This window comes from Coturnix japonica, chromosome 2, assembly GCF_001577835.2.
Source record: "Coturnix japonica isolate 7356 chromosome 2, Coturnix japonica 2.1, whole genome shotgun sequence".
Taxonomy (NCBI): domain Eukaryota; kingdom Metazoa; phylum Chordata; class Aves; order Galliformes; family Phasianidae; genus Coturnix; species Coturnix japonica.
This window is the reverse complement of record NC_029517.1, coordinates 83,395,208-83,411,564: the sequence shown is the minus strand read 5'-3', so window position 1 is coordinate 83,411,564 and position 16,357 is coordinate 83,395,208. Positions and strand designations below refer to the sequence as shown.

The 16,357-nt window shown below is 33.9% G+C and overlaps 1 protein-coding gene across 1 annotated transcript in view; it reads right to left on the bottom strand.

Annotated features, from left to right (window-relative positions):
- Positions 1-2,462: 2,462 nt before the first annotated feature.
- NETO1 (neuropilin and tolloid like 1) overlaps positions 2,463-16,357 on the bottom strand; it is a 64,973-nt gene continuing 51,078 nt past the window's right edge. The window contains exons 8-11 of the mRNA XM_015855217.2: positions 8,724-8,837; positions 5,950-6,508; positions 4,758-4,832; positions 2,463-3,490 (exon numbers count right to left, since the gene is read on the bottom strand). Of these exons, the coding sequence (XP_015710703.1) occupies positions 4,772-4,832; positions 5,950-6,508; positions 8,724-8,837 (734 nt within the window). The 3' untranslated portion in view covers positions 2,463-3,490; positions 4,758-4,771. The remainder of the gene's footprint in view (positions 3,491-4,757; positions 4,833-5,949; positions 6,509-8,723; positions 8,838-16,357) is intronic.

The window sequence follows — 16,357 nt, the reverse complement described above, 5'->3', positions numbered from 1 at the left end:
TTATCTGTGTTATGTCTGCAAATTTGTTAGTGGTTGTAAAATACGATCCTTTATTTGTATTCCTTACTCTGTTATTTTTCCTTGTTTCTGTCTTAACTGGGTGCTAGTAATCTCTTTTGAGAAGGAAACCTTTTCCAAAGGGAAATCATACTTGCTTGGTTCAAGAAGTATCTCCTGAAGAAAAAAATGGATAAAAACAGAAGAGTAAGCTACTCAAACTTCTCAGATCCATATATCCTTTATTATTATTATTATTTTTCCCCGGCTGTTGTTAATATTAGGAAAAGATTAAAAGTGTTTACAATGGGATGGTTTATAAAAAGGAATTTTTCGGATTTTTTTAATATTGATGCAGAGAAGTATTCGCAAACTAAAAAAAACATATTTCCTGCTTTGGAGAAAAATGAGTAGGAGTACTTCACACATGATCTTAAAAGAAAAGTAAATACCTAAAAATGCAGGCTAGGAAAGAGAGAACAAAAAAGATGAAAGTAATGTGGCAACGCACCATGGTTTAAAAAAAAAATCTCATCTTTAAAAAAGAAGTGTGAGGAATGAGCAAACTGTGAGCATGGCTATACATCACACAAATTGTATCCACCAGTCAAACCAAAATGTTCTAGTGACTTCTGGTCTTGGTTTTAGCATTAGGCAAACATGAGGTAAAATGCATAATATCATGCCCAACTCATCTAATTCAGTTATTATTAACTTTACTTTTAAACTGAGTTGTCAGACAAAGTACATTAGCTATGCTAATGCAATAAAACAAAACTTTCCATAGAATGGAGAAGGTATGGAGCCAGTAAAAATTTACTGTAATCTGTGTTTGAATACCAGTTGTGAGCATTAATTTTATTTGAAATCGAAAATCTTGACCTGCTTTCTGTTCTTTAAAGAATTGGCCTCGGGATAGCAAAAAATACTCAAAGGAAAGATAAACTTTACCTCCAACAACAATATACACCCTTTGTTTTAATGTGATGAGTTTTATAGATCACATTAAGATATCCTACTGTTATGTGATAAAAAACAAAATCTATCATTATTGTTTGTAATGTAGTGGATCAGGCTATTATTTACACAGACTATATGCAGAATAAAATCTCTCAAAATAAGTCTTTCTATTTAAATATTTAAGCTGGCTTTGATATCAGAATTATTTATTTCTTTAGTAAGTAATTTTATAATTTGACTGTTTCCTCAGTAAAGATATAGTTTGTAATTTATAAAGGTATTTTTGTTAAAATATATTCCTAGCTCTTTGGAAACAAATTTGGGGAGGATTTTCCAAGATCAAGTAAAGAAGTTAATGTTACCATTCTCAGTTTGCTTAAACTGCTGTATTATCACAAATTTTAACATTTTGCATTCATTTTCCCCGATGAAACCATTTTTTCTTCAGGAAAGTAGAGATGTGCTTGCTACATAAATATGTTCTCTCAGCCTTGTTCTCCCAGCCAGTCAGTTGGATCTTCCTGTGCTCATGTCCAGTGGAGAGCAGACCAGCTCTGTGTTTCAGTGGGATTTAGGCACTTAAATGTATAGCAGCTTTGAAACCTATATCTTCAGTATTTTTCTAGGTGGCAGATTTAATTCATTCAAAGCTAAATTCACATATTTAGATTTCTCCTTATATATTTATTTATACATTATCTCATTAGCAAATATTTATAAATGTACAAAAATGTGTGTGCATGTATATACATTTTTTTCAGCAAGTCTTTCCTACTTCCATGGTTTTACAATGGATGCATATATGCATCCATTTTAAGCACAGAACTGACAAAAATCATTATCATGAAAAAGAGTTTGGAATGTTAGGAAAAAAGAATTAAAATACCCTCAAAATGTACCATGAACACATGCTTAGGATATATGTCATTTACAAATTGCTCAGTGACTTTCAATGACTTGCAGTGGAGGGGGAGTGTTTTTCAAACTAATATAGGATAACAAACAAATAAATCAAGCTAAAATTAGATTCTGTATAATATGTTGAATATACATGAAAATACAGGAAATCTTCATCACATATAATTCCTAAAATATATCTGTAAAAAATAATCTGTTTTGAAGAAAACAATTTTTCTGTTGGCTGTTATATAAAGGATGTAGCATATATATAAACAGATTATAACAAAAACTTTTTTCTTTCTTTTTTTTTTTTTTTCTTTTTTTTCTTTTTTTTTGGTCAGCCTCAGGCCTTAGGTTTTCTTTTTCTCATCCTTTTATACTTTGGGAAGACCCAAGGAACTCTTCCCAGTTGAAAAGAAAACAAAATGAAACTCAATAAAACCCAATAGAAATATTTATCAGAAATACATAATAATAGTAATAAAAGCTGGTAAACAACTATGCATGGCAAAATGTTTAAAGGAAGAGATTTCTTTTTTTAGACAGAATTTAGAAGGTAACTATTTAAAATGATAATCATAGTATGATTTTATGCATGGTTATTCAGTTCTTCAGCAGATTTGATTTTTTTTTTTTTTCAAGTACACCTAATTTTGAACTTTCAGTATACAATATTTCCTTAATCAATTAACGTCAAAGGTTTGATTCCAGTGTTGGTTATTAACGTTTATGGCTTGAATTACAGATAGTGTTTTGCCTTCTCTGCATCTCTAAAATTGAAGTGCAGCCATAATATTTGCATAACTGGTAAAAATCAAGTGTTATTCTGCACTGAAGCAAACTCTCTAATAACAGCCAGAAAAAATAAATTAGTTAAAGAGAGCAGAACTGAACAAAATTTTGTCACAAACCTTTTCACCTTTATGTATTATGAATTCTCAACCCTGAAGAGATTGAGACAAAATAAGTAAGGGATGAGAGGCAGCTGATTCTGATGTATCGGAGTTTCATGTTCCTAAGAGCTAAGCTTTGAGTTTAAACTCATGAATGCTAAAAGATTTGTAAATTTAGTAAAAAGAAAAACATTGCCATAAAACTCAAGGTAGGAAATTATTATACATTTTTTTATGTATCTTTATATAAAAAGTTACAAGTAGCAAGCATATGACACAGAAATGGAACAGTAACAGCAACAGTTGTGAATGCATGCTTTTTACAGTGTGTCTAATAAAGAGATTTTTGCCAACTCAAATATTCAGTAACATACATGCAGATTATTTTCTCAATGTCAAATTCAGTCATATTGCTAGATGCTTACCAACAAACATTTCTATTGAAGTGATTATGAGCGGCTAAATACCTGATTTTAATAAATTGTTCCTGAAATTGGGAATTTTACTTGCAATGAAAAGAAGAGAAAAATAGAAAAAGATAAAGGACTGATAAGCATAATGATGAAAGTCTTATTGCCTTCTAGTGATTTTACTCAACACTGTTTGCTGAATTTTTTCATGATATGAGAATAGCTGGTCAGAGTCCACAAAACCTCTAGCTGGTGTTTCCAAGGTCCATAGTTTCACATTTCATTGTAGCATGTTCAAAATCACCCAGGAGCGCACTATTCTCAAGAACTCTATGTAATGAAAACAATGTACATACAACAGAAGTTCAGTGTAACTCTTCTTCCACATATCACACAACATAAATGTAAATAACAGACATAAAATACATAAAACAAAATAAATCTAAGAAAAAAAAATAATAAATAAAGCAGGGACAGTCTCAGCCAGGAGCTAACTTCTTCAAGTTTGTAGCAAAACTTAAAATGTATTTAAAAACTAAAGAGCACTTGGTGGCCAGCAACCAAATTAGAAAAGAAACATATTATTGTGCAATGGGAATATCTTGCTAAAGAAGTAAGAAATGTCTTGGGTTTGGATAAAGGCAGTGCAATGAAATTAGGAACATGTCCACTCTGTCTTTCCAACAGCTGAAATAATTCACTACAGATTTTTCCATTCAGTTCACGACTTTATACGTATTTCTTCTCTGAAAGCAAAAGAAAGTTAAAATATGTTCTCTCTAGGAAGACTACAGACAAGTATTTATTAAACTATCTAGATTTTAAAAAAAAAAAAAAAAAAAAAAAAGCATTAATGGAAGCTCTCAGTGAAATTGCTGTATAGATGTACGTACATGTAAACTTGTATATGCATATATATGTCTATATATATATTCATATGTTAACTGACTAACAACTATCTATAACTTTAATATAGAAAAAATGAGAAACTTTAATATAGAAGAAATGAGATGATACAGAATTTAGAATTAAAATGAAATATATAATATATATAATTTCTATTTCTATATATAATAGAAATATAGAATTAATTCTACAGAATTTCTAAATTTATCTTCACTCCTATAAAATTTTCCCCTGACACTTAACAAGATTGAAGAGTAAGAACTGAAAACCAGTTGTTACATATCTTCATGGCTTGGGTTAGACTGATAAATTTCACAGATTCACATATCAATACTCTAAATTTTATTTTCGTAAATAAAAAAAAAAAAACAAACAATAAAACACTGGAGCCATGTTAAACATCTCTTTTTATGATTTGTTTAGAATCCAAGTCATATTTACATCAAAGATTACACTTAGCTGATTCTACAGTCAAGAATAAGAATTTAATAGATATTGCTTAAGTTCACGGTGCTAAACTAATCATGTATTTGATGTTTAGTTTTCTCTGTATTCAAATCTATGTCCCTTTCTATGCAAAGACTTCTATGAGGTCATGTATAAACTGGGAACTAACAGACATTTTAACAATATAACAAATACAATGGAATGCAACAGATGGTTCATTTGTTGTACAGGTATGTTTACTTACCTCAGGTTTGTCTCTTAGACCCTAGTTGTGTTGTACTCAGACTCATGTTTGCTTAGAGACCCAATGAGGCAGAACCTGGAATGTTATGGCTATTTCATTCAAAATAATAATGTTTGCATAGAAAAAAAAGAAATATATGCATATAGATACTTAATAGAGAGTACATATTGATAAGCTGTTAAATATTCATGAAGTAATTTACATTAGCATGCTATTAGATTAAGATAAATAACTTCTTTTTAAAAGAAAAAAGTGCCTTAATGTGCAAAGAAAATATGGAGTAGATGTAAACAGTCACAGGAAGTGCATAAATAATGTATGCAAGAGAAAACACAAATATTCATAAAAAGTCTCTGCTTTTCCAAATAAATAGTTCATATCTGTTTTTAATTTTTTCTCTACTTGTAAACTTTTAATCATTTATATTCACAGTCATTTAGAGTGCAATATACAATAAATTAGCCTTTTTATTAAAAATATCATGCTCAACATTTTCATTGATTAAAAAGATTTTTCTAAACTACATTCTTATATGTAAATATATGAGCATTCTCTATTCCCTACACTGTCTCATATTATATTTTATATATGTTTATATAAAAAACCACAGTGTGATAGTGGGACAGATACATTAACATTATGTAAATACTGTCATTCATTTCATAAAATATAATATTTTACAAGCTTCCTTAGTGCAAGATAGCATGTCTTCTTGTTCTGTCATATGTTATAATGAACAGATGTATTTTTCTTATTGATTCAGAAATGTTAGACCAGTAGCGGACAAAATTCAAGGCCACCTCAGTTTCAAGGAAACTATATGTATGTGGCTCTTTCAGAAGCTAAATTCAGGCAAAATCTTTGGTTTTTTTTTTAAAAGTGTGCCTGTTCTCTGTTGGCTTGTGTGTGCATGTATGTGTGCATGTAAATAAAACAGTAAAAGAAAGACACTGGATAAAAGGTGAAACTGAGATACAGAGGCCTCCAGGAAACTGGAGCAGAGATGAGAGACAGAGAGTGATAATAAAATGACATGTACTGTCAAGAAACAGAAATTTAAGCAAGAAAAAAAGTAGGAAAAGAGTATGTCTTTACTGAGAAGAAAAAAAAAAAAAAAAAAAAAAAAATGTGAATATGTTTGGGCATCAAGTCCTTACACAATAGTCTTCATCAAAAATTTATTGATACTGACCGCTGAACAGCTTTATCATGTCTTGACAGCCTGTGGCTTGTGGTTGGTACCTCTTCAATTTCATCTATCTCACACGCATCTGCAGCATCTTGTGAGTAGCTATGCTTCATGACAAGGATATTTCTCCTGTTCACGGGCTGAATGAGGGGTTTTACAGGCTGGGGTTGTATTTCTGTCAAGACAGAAGCATCTCTTGTGCTGAGGTTACTACGGCTGCCTTTAGTGCTAGACAGTTGTGATCCACAGTGATGGTCATGAATGCATTTTGAAGATGATCTCCGTAGTTTATGATAATTTTCAAAGTCATCTGCAACATCAGCAAGGTCAGCTGTAGTCCCTGTCCCTCTGAGGGTGCATAACTCATAATGAGGAGGCTCAAACACCTCCTGGAACACTGTTTGATCAAAGTCTGTTTTCCTTTGGACAAATTTTTTACGAGGCTGCTTGATCTGTACTATCACAGAGATAACAATGAGGATGATGACAATGCAAGAGGTCACCCCAATTATAGTTCCACTGGTATTGGTGAGTTGGTCCAATAGATTAGCTTTTCTTTTCTCTGCATGCAATTGAAAAAAGAAACAAAACACAGAATTAATTTCATTTCAAGATTAAAAAGAGCCATGATGTATTCATGGAGTACTGCAAAGCCATGTCTAGTCTATATCTAAGTTCACGTGATCAATCTTACTGGGAAAGAGTAAAAAGGAAGAAATCATGTGCCCATGGAAACCAAATAAATAACATAGGTCCTCTGATTGGCTCCATACTTGTTTAGTGGTTTATTCAGGGTATATTATAAGGTTAGCTACCTAAAAAAAAATATGTATGTTTGTTTTATAAAAAAGAAACCACAATAAGAAACAGATGGATTTAGTGCCAACTCTAAACTCTGTTCACCTGCTAAATCCTCCAAATCAGATGCGAAAGTTCTGTTATTTACTGTCTATTCCAGTAAATACATGCAAGTGGAACATTAAGATTAATGAAACAGCAAGGCTTTTCAGGTTCTAGAAATAAATTCTGTGTACTGGGAACTTCTTTGAACTACTGTTATTTATGAGCTAACTGGGACTGCTTATAGTACTCAGTGAAAAGCTCTATCAGGAGAAAATAGAAAAGTTATTTAAACTGAACTTCCAGAAAGGAAAGGGTGCAGATTATTTATTTAGTTTGTGACCTATTAATTTCCAGAACTTTACAGAAGATGTGTAAACATTCAACGCTTATCAGAGCTACAATGCTTTACTCAGGGGCTGCCAAGAAGCTGGCCAGAAAATTCAGTGTTGAGAATGAAGAAAAATGTGCAATAAAATAGTACAGAGAAAAAAAATTCACTCTAGGGTTCTGCATGTTTTTCTGTGATTTAATTTCAAATGGCTGACAACACCTGAGATGGTGACAGAGCCAAGCTGAAAGCAGGCACATCAGATTCTCACAGGCACAACAAACTTGACAACTGTGATTAAGTTTCAATACCCAATCTGGTGTTATTTTTCTATCAACTTAAAACATACCAAAGAACATAATAAAAAGCCTTTGAAATGAAACTCACTGGTACTAAAATAATAAAAGCCAGCTCTTTATAATCTTGATACCCTAAATGAACTTTTCAGGACCCCTCATTGCCTTCTCTTGTAGACTCATTTGGGGTTTGTCTAACCAACTGACAAAGTCTACAGGGAAAGAACAGATTTAGAGAAAGCAACAGAACAGCAAACAGTTATTTTTACTGGAACCATCAAACAGGAACAGATACAAGCACAGGGCCCAACAAAAAAACATTTGGTATGTGAAAGATGAAAATATTTCTGGAAATTAGAGAGGGGAAGGTTTTCTATTTTTATCTGTGCTGAAGAAGCAAAGTTCTTCTTTGGTTGTTTGTTTTATTTCTTTGAAGAATATTTTTTTTCATGTCACAATTTTGTTGTGTTCCTTTGAAATACGATTTATTTTTTACCCTGTTGCACTGCTTGTCAGGCTTTTACAGACTTCAGCAGACTCACAAGCTGATGGCTAATCCCCATCATTCTGAAATTTTTCTTGATTGGTTCGTAAATTTGGCATTATCCATGTTTTCAGAAACAAATCTGCTGTAGCAGAAGAGGAAAAAAGAAAAGAAGCAGAAGACCATCTCCCTGGTCTATGATGCAAGTTAATTACGCTCTTTACTCAGATGCTGACTTTTATAGAAATATACAGCCATATTTAGAAACTTTGTCAATACCTGATTGGGAACATCAGTTTCTGTCTACGGAAGAGACATGATGCCTGATTTCCCACACTTATCCTTGGACTTCAATTTCACTAGACAATGATAAATGGATCTGGATGCTTTTTAATGGTGCTAGTTTCAATCCACCTGTACTGTTTTCTTTCAGACCACCTGGGCTATTATAGGCACAGCATGCAAGTAGCAGACACCTGCTATGCATATGCTAGTCCACTGCAAAGGTAACTGTACCAAAGGAACCAAAACATTACTATTAATGAACTTTATGTTGTACAGAAATCAAATGGTCAGAAAGCCTGCCAGAAGGATATAACCAACACAAACAAGCACCAAGAAAAACAGATGTAAACACTGAAAGCAAAATCCACAAGGATTTTCACCTCTCCATTTTAATCTGTTGTCTGATGCATGCTCCCCTTGAATTACATTTCATGAGTCTTAATCCAATAGTCAATCCAATACATACTTAACAAGAAACTAAGGATAGTGGGCTGTATTCCATGTGGTCTGATAAACTGATAGTTTCAATCCTACACATTACCTTTGCAGTGGTTTTCGTCCCAAGGATACACACAGTTCTGGAGTCCATTGCAGACCAATGTATTATTAATACACATATTACTGTGGCAAAAGAAAGTGTTGGCTTCACAAGGGGCTAAAAACAAAAATAAAAAGCTGACATTAAATAGTAAATCATTCAGTTATTTACAGCAAATACATCAAGGCAGTACCATAACCACCTATACTGGGAGAAAGCTGTACAACACAGGTTCCTTGAACATATTTAATAAATGACATGCACCATCAGCAGCACTCAAGTCACACACCATTTATTACTCTGGAGCAACAAATTTCCACTTTTGTCTAAGACAGATGGACTTCTTCACCACAGTTTAACTCAGATGGATGTAGCAGGTTGACATCGCACATATTGGTGGGGGGTCATTATCAACATAGTTTTAGGCACAGATGCAAAACACAGTGCTTTATGATCTGATAAGGAGAATGTTGACTGTACCACAGCTAGATCCAGTACACATCAAGTAATTTGCTTCAGTTTGTTGCTGAAACTCCAGTTTTAGAAGAAACCTTGCATGACTGGATAAAGATAAATACTTTAGTGCTCAAAACAATTATATCTGAACACTTATATCCAGAGAAAATAAAACTAATAAAAAGGAAACTAATAAAAAAGTCTGCAGTGAAAAGAAGTACCCTATTAATCACATGTAAAGATTAAAAACAGCAACATCCATCAGCATCCTTAGGGCCCATATTTTAATAGAATCATTCAGAATTAAAGCTTTACTGAAGAACATAAACTTTTAAAATGGCAGCAGCCTGGAGGTCATCAATAGGAATTGGTCCTGCTTATCAGGTATTGGGATTATAAAGATACTACTCCAAAATCATTAAATGTAGCAAAGATATCTCACTTCTCGTATTTCTTTTAATTACATAATAATAATTTAAAAGGCCAGAAGAACTTGCTCAATATGGAAAAAGCTACACAATTTATCAGTGTGAAATCAACAAAAATGAACTCTATGCAATTTTATTTTAGCTCAACCACAAACCATTATTATACTTTCTATAGAAAAGTTTTTTGTTTTGTTTTGTTTTGTTTTGTTTTTAAAAAAAACAACTTAAGAATCTACTAATCAAAAAGCAGCTATGATGTTGGCACTAATTAAATTTTGGTACTTAGAATTCGATGCTTCATGGCAATTTTTCTCTTCTGCAATTTTAAAAGCGCTTCCTATGATAAAAGATGCTTACACCGTGTAGACTGGTTGAGAGCAGAAGACTGCTTCAGTGGTTTGCTAACTAAGGACAGTACAAAGGTTTTGTATTTTAGAACTTAATGACTCCATATATCATATCAGTAAATTCCCTTTTCTGTAACTATATAAGTTCAGATATGCATAACTGACTGTAACAGCTTCTCCATATCAGTTACATTCTGTTAAAGAAATAATAAAAGCCATATAAAAACTTGTATATGTTCCTAGTTATGAGGTTGGACTGAAAGTAATTCTCAGCTACACAACACTATTTTTGACAGTCATCACCATCAGCTATGCATTTTCACTGATGAACAAGAGCCTGAATGATGAGCTTGTAAATATCTGTACCAGCAGAGATGACCTGTTGTTTCACAGCTGCTGTGATGGTATCATTAGTGGGAAAATGTTGCCCACACATTTCCTCTTTCATAAGCCCAAACAGATGGAAGTCAGAAGGTGCCAAATTCAGACTATACAGTGGGTGTGGTAGGACATTCCAGCCAAGATTGGCAGTGTGCTCCACAGTTTCAAACTGGTAGGGGACATGGTATCATCATGTTGCAAGAGAAAGGCTGTATTCTCCTCTGACCTGTTTCTGGAAATTAGAGCCATCAGCTTAGTCAACATCTCAGTGCAGCTGTCAGAGTTGATGGCTTGTCCAGGTTTCACGAAATCCAGAAGAATCTCTCCTGTCCCAAAAGCCAGCATACATTGTTTTATCCTCTGAGAGCTTAACCTGGAATTTTTTATTCTATGAGGAATTCTTTGTCCCCACTACATGGACTGACATTTTGACGGCTTGTAGTGGTGATCATTACCACAGTAATGATGTGGTCCAGGAAACTGTCAACTTTAGCCTTGTATTTGCTCATTAGGTCCTGATAAACTAGCAGTGTTCTTCTAGTTCCTCTATGAGAATTCATGGGACCCACCTGTTGCAAACTGCAATATTCCAATGCAGCAACCATCATTTCCAATACAATGACGCTGATATTTAGTTCTACACACAGTTCCCTGCCAGTAATCTACCAGTTCACACAGATGAGCTGATTGAGATGCCCCTCTTCTCATGGTGTAACAGCTATTCAAGGCCGTATTGGCTTGTCTATTATGTTGCTGTCACCTCTGCCTCACTGTGGTCACATCCACTGTTTGGTTTCCATAGCCACTCAGAAAGTGTATATGAATATCAATGGATGCAATTGTTTCTATTTGGAAGAATTGAGTGGCATATCTTTGCTTCATATACACTTCCACATCAAACACCATTTTGTCTGACTGCCCCTCTGCTGCTATCTGTCACACAGTAACAAGAAGTAGTGGGATATCAGTGAAGAGATTCAACCTCTACTCCCATACTACCATCATCTACCTCTACTATATAGGCGTGGTTCTCAGAGTAGCCCTTATACAGACCCATCAAATCACATACTATAAATATATGTATTATGGCATGCATAAAGGTTTACATTTTTTTAAATAGCATATATTTTCAAATCTACTTAATCAACACTTCTATTGACTTCAGTGAAGCCCAGTATTGTCAGAGGCTTAAAGAGTTATTGATCTATTATATAAGTAACACATTTTTAAACACAGATCGTTATGTACATAAAAGATTTAGTTTGGGAGGGACCTTGGTTAGTTTTATGTTTTCAAGATATAAAACATAACATCTTTTTTGTTTCCACCATCTGCACTGCTTTTAAAAAGTTTAAAAAAAAAAAAAAAAAAAAAAAAAGTAGTATTAAAATATATATAACACATCATAATATCCCTTAGTGGCAATAGTTACAGTTCCATAGCAAAAGATCTATTTTAATTTTAATGCTTACTACTTTATATTTTCCTTCTGCCTAAATTTCAGCTACAGTTTCATGGCTGCATAGTACCTGGAAGAAAGGCTCAGGGAAGCCACACTGCTGGAATAGCTAGGGAAGAGCTGAGTGCATTGTTTAGCCAATGAAGATATGAGGAAAGAGGGTGAATGTATGTGTGTGACTTTTTTTTGTTTGTTTGCTTGTTTTGCTTTGTTTTTGTTTTTACAAAAGGAAGTAACTACTATCAAGAGCTCCAGATAGAAAGCTTCTGTACTGAACAGGAGTCCTGATCCATCAGTCTGAAGTCTTCCCCATGACTCCCTAAATGCCCTTGCATGAGTGAGCAGTGGGAATAAACACAGCTCTGCCTTGGGTTGTGCTAGCTGCTGGTTTCCAGCCCAGAATTAGTGAGCAGACAAATGAGAACCCCAACAGAGTAAACTGCAATAAGTGTCTGTCTGCTACAGTCTACCTGGAACAAGAAGAAATGGATGACATCTTTAGACAACTGAAAGTAGCCACATATTCACTGGCATGGCAGGCTTTTAACTGCCTGTGGAGGGCAGCACTGAAGGGCACAACAGTGGAGGAATAAACCCCAGGTTCTGGTGAAAGGATGACAGACTGGAAAGCAAGTTTGAAGAAAAGGTGCTGCTGTGCAGTAAGAACCAACACTGTGCCCTTATTTCAGAGAAAGTCAATCATGTCCTAAGTTGCATTAGAAAGAACACTGCCAGCAGGTAAAGAGAAGTGACCCCCTGCCCAGAAGCTATGATTCACATCTACACTGCTGTGTTCAGTTCTGGTCTCCCTTGCTTAAGACAGACATGAACAATCTGGACTGAGTTCAACAGAATGCTGTAAAGATGATTATAGTCTTGTGTAATCTGACGTATGAGGGAAGTCTGGGTGAGCTGGAACTGAATCAGTCTGGAAAAGGGAAGGCACTGGGGAAATATTGACAATATATACAAATAATTAATGTGGCAGAATAAAGATGACAGAGCTGGGACCTTCTCAGTGGTGCCTAGTGGCAGGACAAGACATAATGAGCACTAAATGAAACATAAGACATTCCTCCTAAACACAAGAACAAAGTTTTTGCTTTGTGACTTGTCATACATTGGGCAAGATCTGTTTTAACATGAGTTTCTGCAGTCTCCTTTGTAGGGGATATTGAAAACCGAACTGGATACTGCCCAACCACACCCTGTAGCTGGCTGTTGAACCTGTTTTGAGCAGCTCTAAAGCAGGGTTCAAACCCCAAAGTCTCTTCCAGCCTCAATCATTCTCACTCTCTCTGAAAAGACATGGCTTGATAATAAGATTAAAAATTCCAGCTCAGATCACAAAGTTGCATTTATTTTTACTGTATCCCAATGCAACCTTAAATCAAAAGCAGCCAAGATACTGGCCTAGAAATTAGTAACATCTTCAGCACAACGAACAATTCATAATGATGACAGCACAAGTAAGCAAATTGGAATTATTCATATATCTCAAACTGATCTATTTTTAATAACTTTAATTATTAATTTAGAAATGCCTTTCCTAAAACACTGAATTTGTAAAGTATAAAAACACTGTAATTTAAAAATTCAATTAAAAAAATTACTCAGAATTCTTTTTGTGTTTTACAGTTGAACCACGCATTCTTTTTATAGGAAATTATATATATATACACATATAAACTTAATGTAGTGTTATCTCTTTTGCAAGAAGTATTTACATTGAACACAAGATGGAGCACTTACCCTAGAAGATACATAAGCAAGTGTTATAAAAAGATAGAGATGGTATATGAGAGTTTTTTAGTTATGTAAAACATATACTTTAAAAAAATCATAGAATAATAAATCTACTACTGTTACCTGAGTAATAAGTATAATTTTATTCCTAGCGGGGATGAGTTGGAAGATTGGAAGATTATTACAACCATCACATTTCCAGAAGGTTACCATCCCAGTACTCAGAAAAGCCAAGTTTAGAATTTGAAGTACAATTTCAAAAGATATAAAAATTGAGCCAATCAAATGGTCTACATCTTCTTACTGTTAAAAGGTTCTTGGAATGCACATGGAGCTAATAATTCATACTTTTTCATTTACTAACACCAAACAATCACAAATTCTTTTAATCCTGAATAGCCCTAAGGCAAAGAAACATAAAAAGCAATAGTAGTACGTCCATATGCCATGTTTACAAAGTAAATAAAATAGAAGCAGTCATATTTCATATATTTTTTTTCGAAAAATATTGCTTTCACTTGGGCAGCAAAATAAGTAATCACAAATAGTATTCACCCATTGTAAAAAACACATAATACTTATATAGAAGTATAACATATTCTTTGTGCTATTAATAATTGTTATCGCATAGAGGTATAGTACTAAAAGTAACAAAATATAAAAAAGTATAATATACATTATATTTATATATTTTATACTTTATACAAAGTATAAAAAATATAACTAACAAAAAGTAACAAAATCTGTGTGTTGAGCATGATTTTTAGAAGGGTTACAGGATACTTTGGGTACAAAATGCAGATGTAGTAGGGTCAGAATATTTTTACATGATGAAATCAAAAGCTGACTTCTTACAGATCTGGTGTAATGCCTGCCTGGTCCAATGCAGTTGTTTCCCCAGTGTATTTACTCTATTTCTCACCACCGTATGGAGCTAGTTTTAACACCATTATTCCTGCATTGATAGTATCTCTGAGCAAGCTATCTTGGGTGCTATTTCATTGAAACTTCATTTCATTATTTCATTGAAACTTAAGGATTTATCCTTTGAGTCTGTTTCAGGACAGGGTTTTCAATCCAGTACTCTGTAATCTTAGATGACTGCCTCATCCTACTTACTGTTTACCAGCTTCTCCCCTTCCATTCCTGTCACAACATTCTTTTAGTGGACTTGCTGTCTCCTGAGGGCAAATGAGAAAATTCTGAAATCTGAATAATGGTTAGATGTGAAAAATATTTTCCGCTGAACTCATTACACATTTCACACCTACTCTTAATGTTCTCAAGATAGCTCATTGCGTCATGTTTTGCACATCCATTCTTTAGGCATAGATCATTTAGAATTTCTTATTGCTTGTTACTGAAAAATAGAGCTTTCTTTTCCTCACAGGGGAAAGAAAAAAGAAATTCTTCAGATGATCCTCAACTCATCCTGGAAACAGAGGAACTCTCTCAGCAACCCCAGGGAAAAGTCCATCAGCCCTACTTGATACACGGGTTCACTTATTTTATTAAAATTATAAAATAAAGACAAATTTAGAAGTATTCTTTGAAGTTTTTTTAAATTACTTTTTCATTTTCCGCAAATGAAAAAAAAAACAAAAAACAAAACAAACAAACAAAAAACACCCAAAAACAAACAAAGAAAAAAACACCCAACCTTATTAATATGCATCTATTAGGAGCTTAAAAATAAAATGCTTTTAATTCTTAATTTTCTTCCCATCCACCTTCAGAGAGCTCCACTTGAAATAAATGGAAACTATTCTGAGAGTTAATACCAGACACACGTCAATATGTGTCCATCAGAGACTGGTAGCTCAGAAGCATGTGCTAAGAGCTCCATTCAGTGCAGTTATACACTACAGGCACCATGGACACCTGTTTTTTTCAGGGGTAGAAAACCATTGGGAAGCTTAACTGGTGGGGGTTAGTGACTACAGACAGATGCAGATAGCATAGAGGGGCAGAATAATCACAGATGAGTGCTCATTATTAAGGAGGCAATCCCAATGATTTGTTTTTTATATATCATTGTCAAAGCAGGGAGAAAACCAGCAAGACTGTAATCTATTTACATCCCTAAGTCCTCTCAAGTGGAAACTCTCTCTTTGCATGCATTGCACTTACTGTATTTCTGTTCCCTTTCTTGGTTGTTCCTTTTGCATTATCACAATAAACACAGCCATTAATACCAAATACCTGCAGTGCCCTCTCCCCATTAGAGACCTGCTCATGCTGAGATGATCATACTCAAGGATTCTGTCTGCAAATGACTTGACTGCTGTTACTCCATAAATCAGTGCACTACTCTTTTAAAAAGACAGCTATAAATATAAAGATCTCTATATAAACATAGGTTTTGTTAATAAAAATAAAGTGATAATGGCAGTTTATTCTTTAAAAAAAATCACACGTGACAGAGCCTTTAAAACAGTCTAAAAGCTCAAAGCAGCAAAAAAAAATATAACAGAAATGATATTTTTTTTCTGACGTGGGGTTTCTTATGCAGGGTTATGGACGTAGAGACAAGCAATGCTACCAAATGGCTGTCAGAGGTGAGAGAATATGCACCTTATTTGTTCTGCATATAAAAGGTTTCTTCTTTTATCCCTTATGCCCTGGTTTTACAGATCTGCTTTTAGGTTAAAGTGTAGGTGTGTCTGCTTGGGAGCATGTCTTTGTCAAAGCTGTAGGCATAGCATGTCTGTCATTGATCTACATCACAGTAATGGAAAATGAAATGAACAGCTAGTGGAGGAAAAAACAAAGATTCATTTTTCTAGTCTTCTTAACAAATGAACACTCAGAATCATAGGT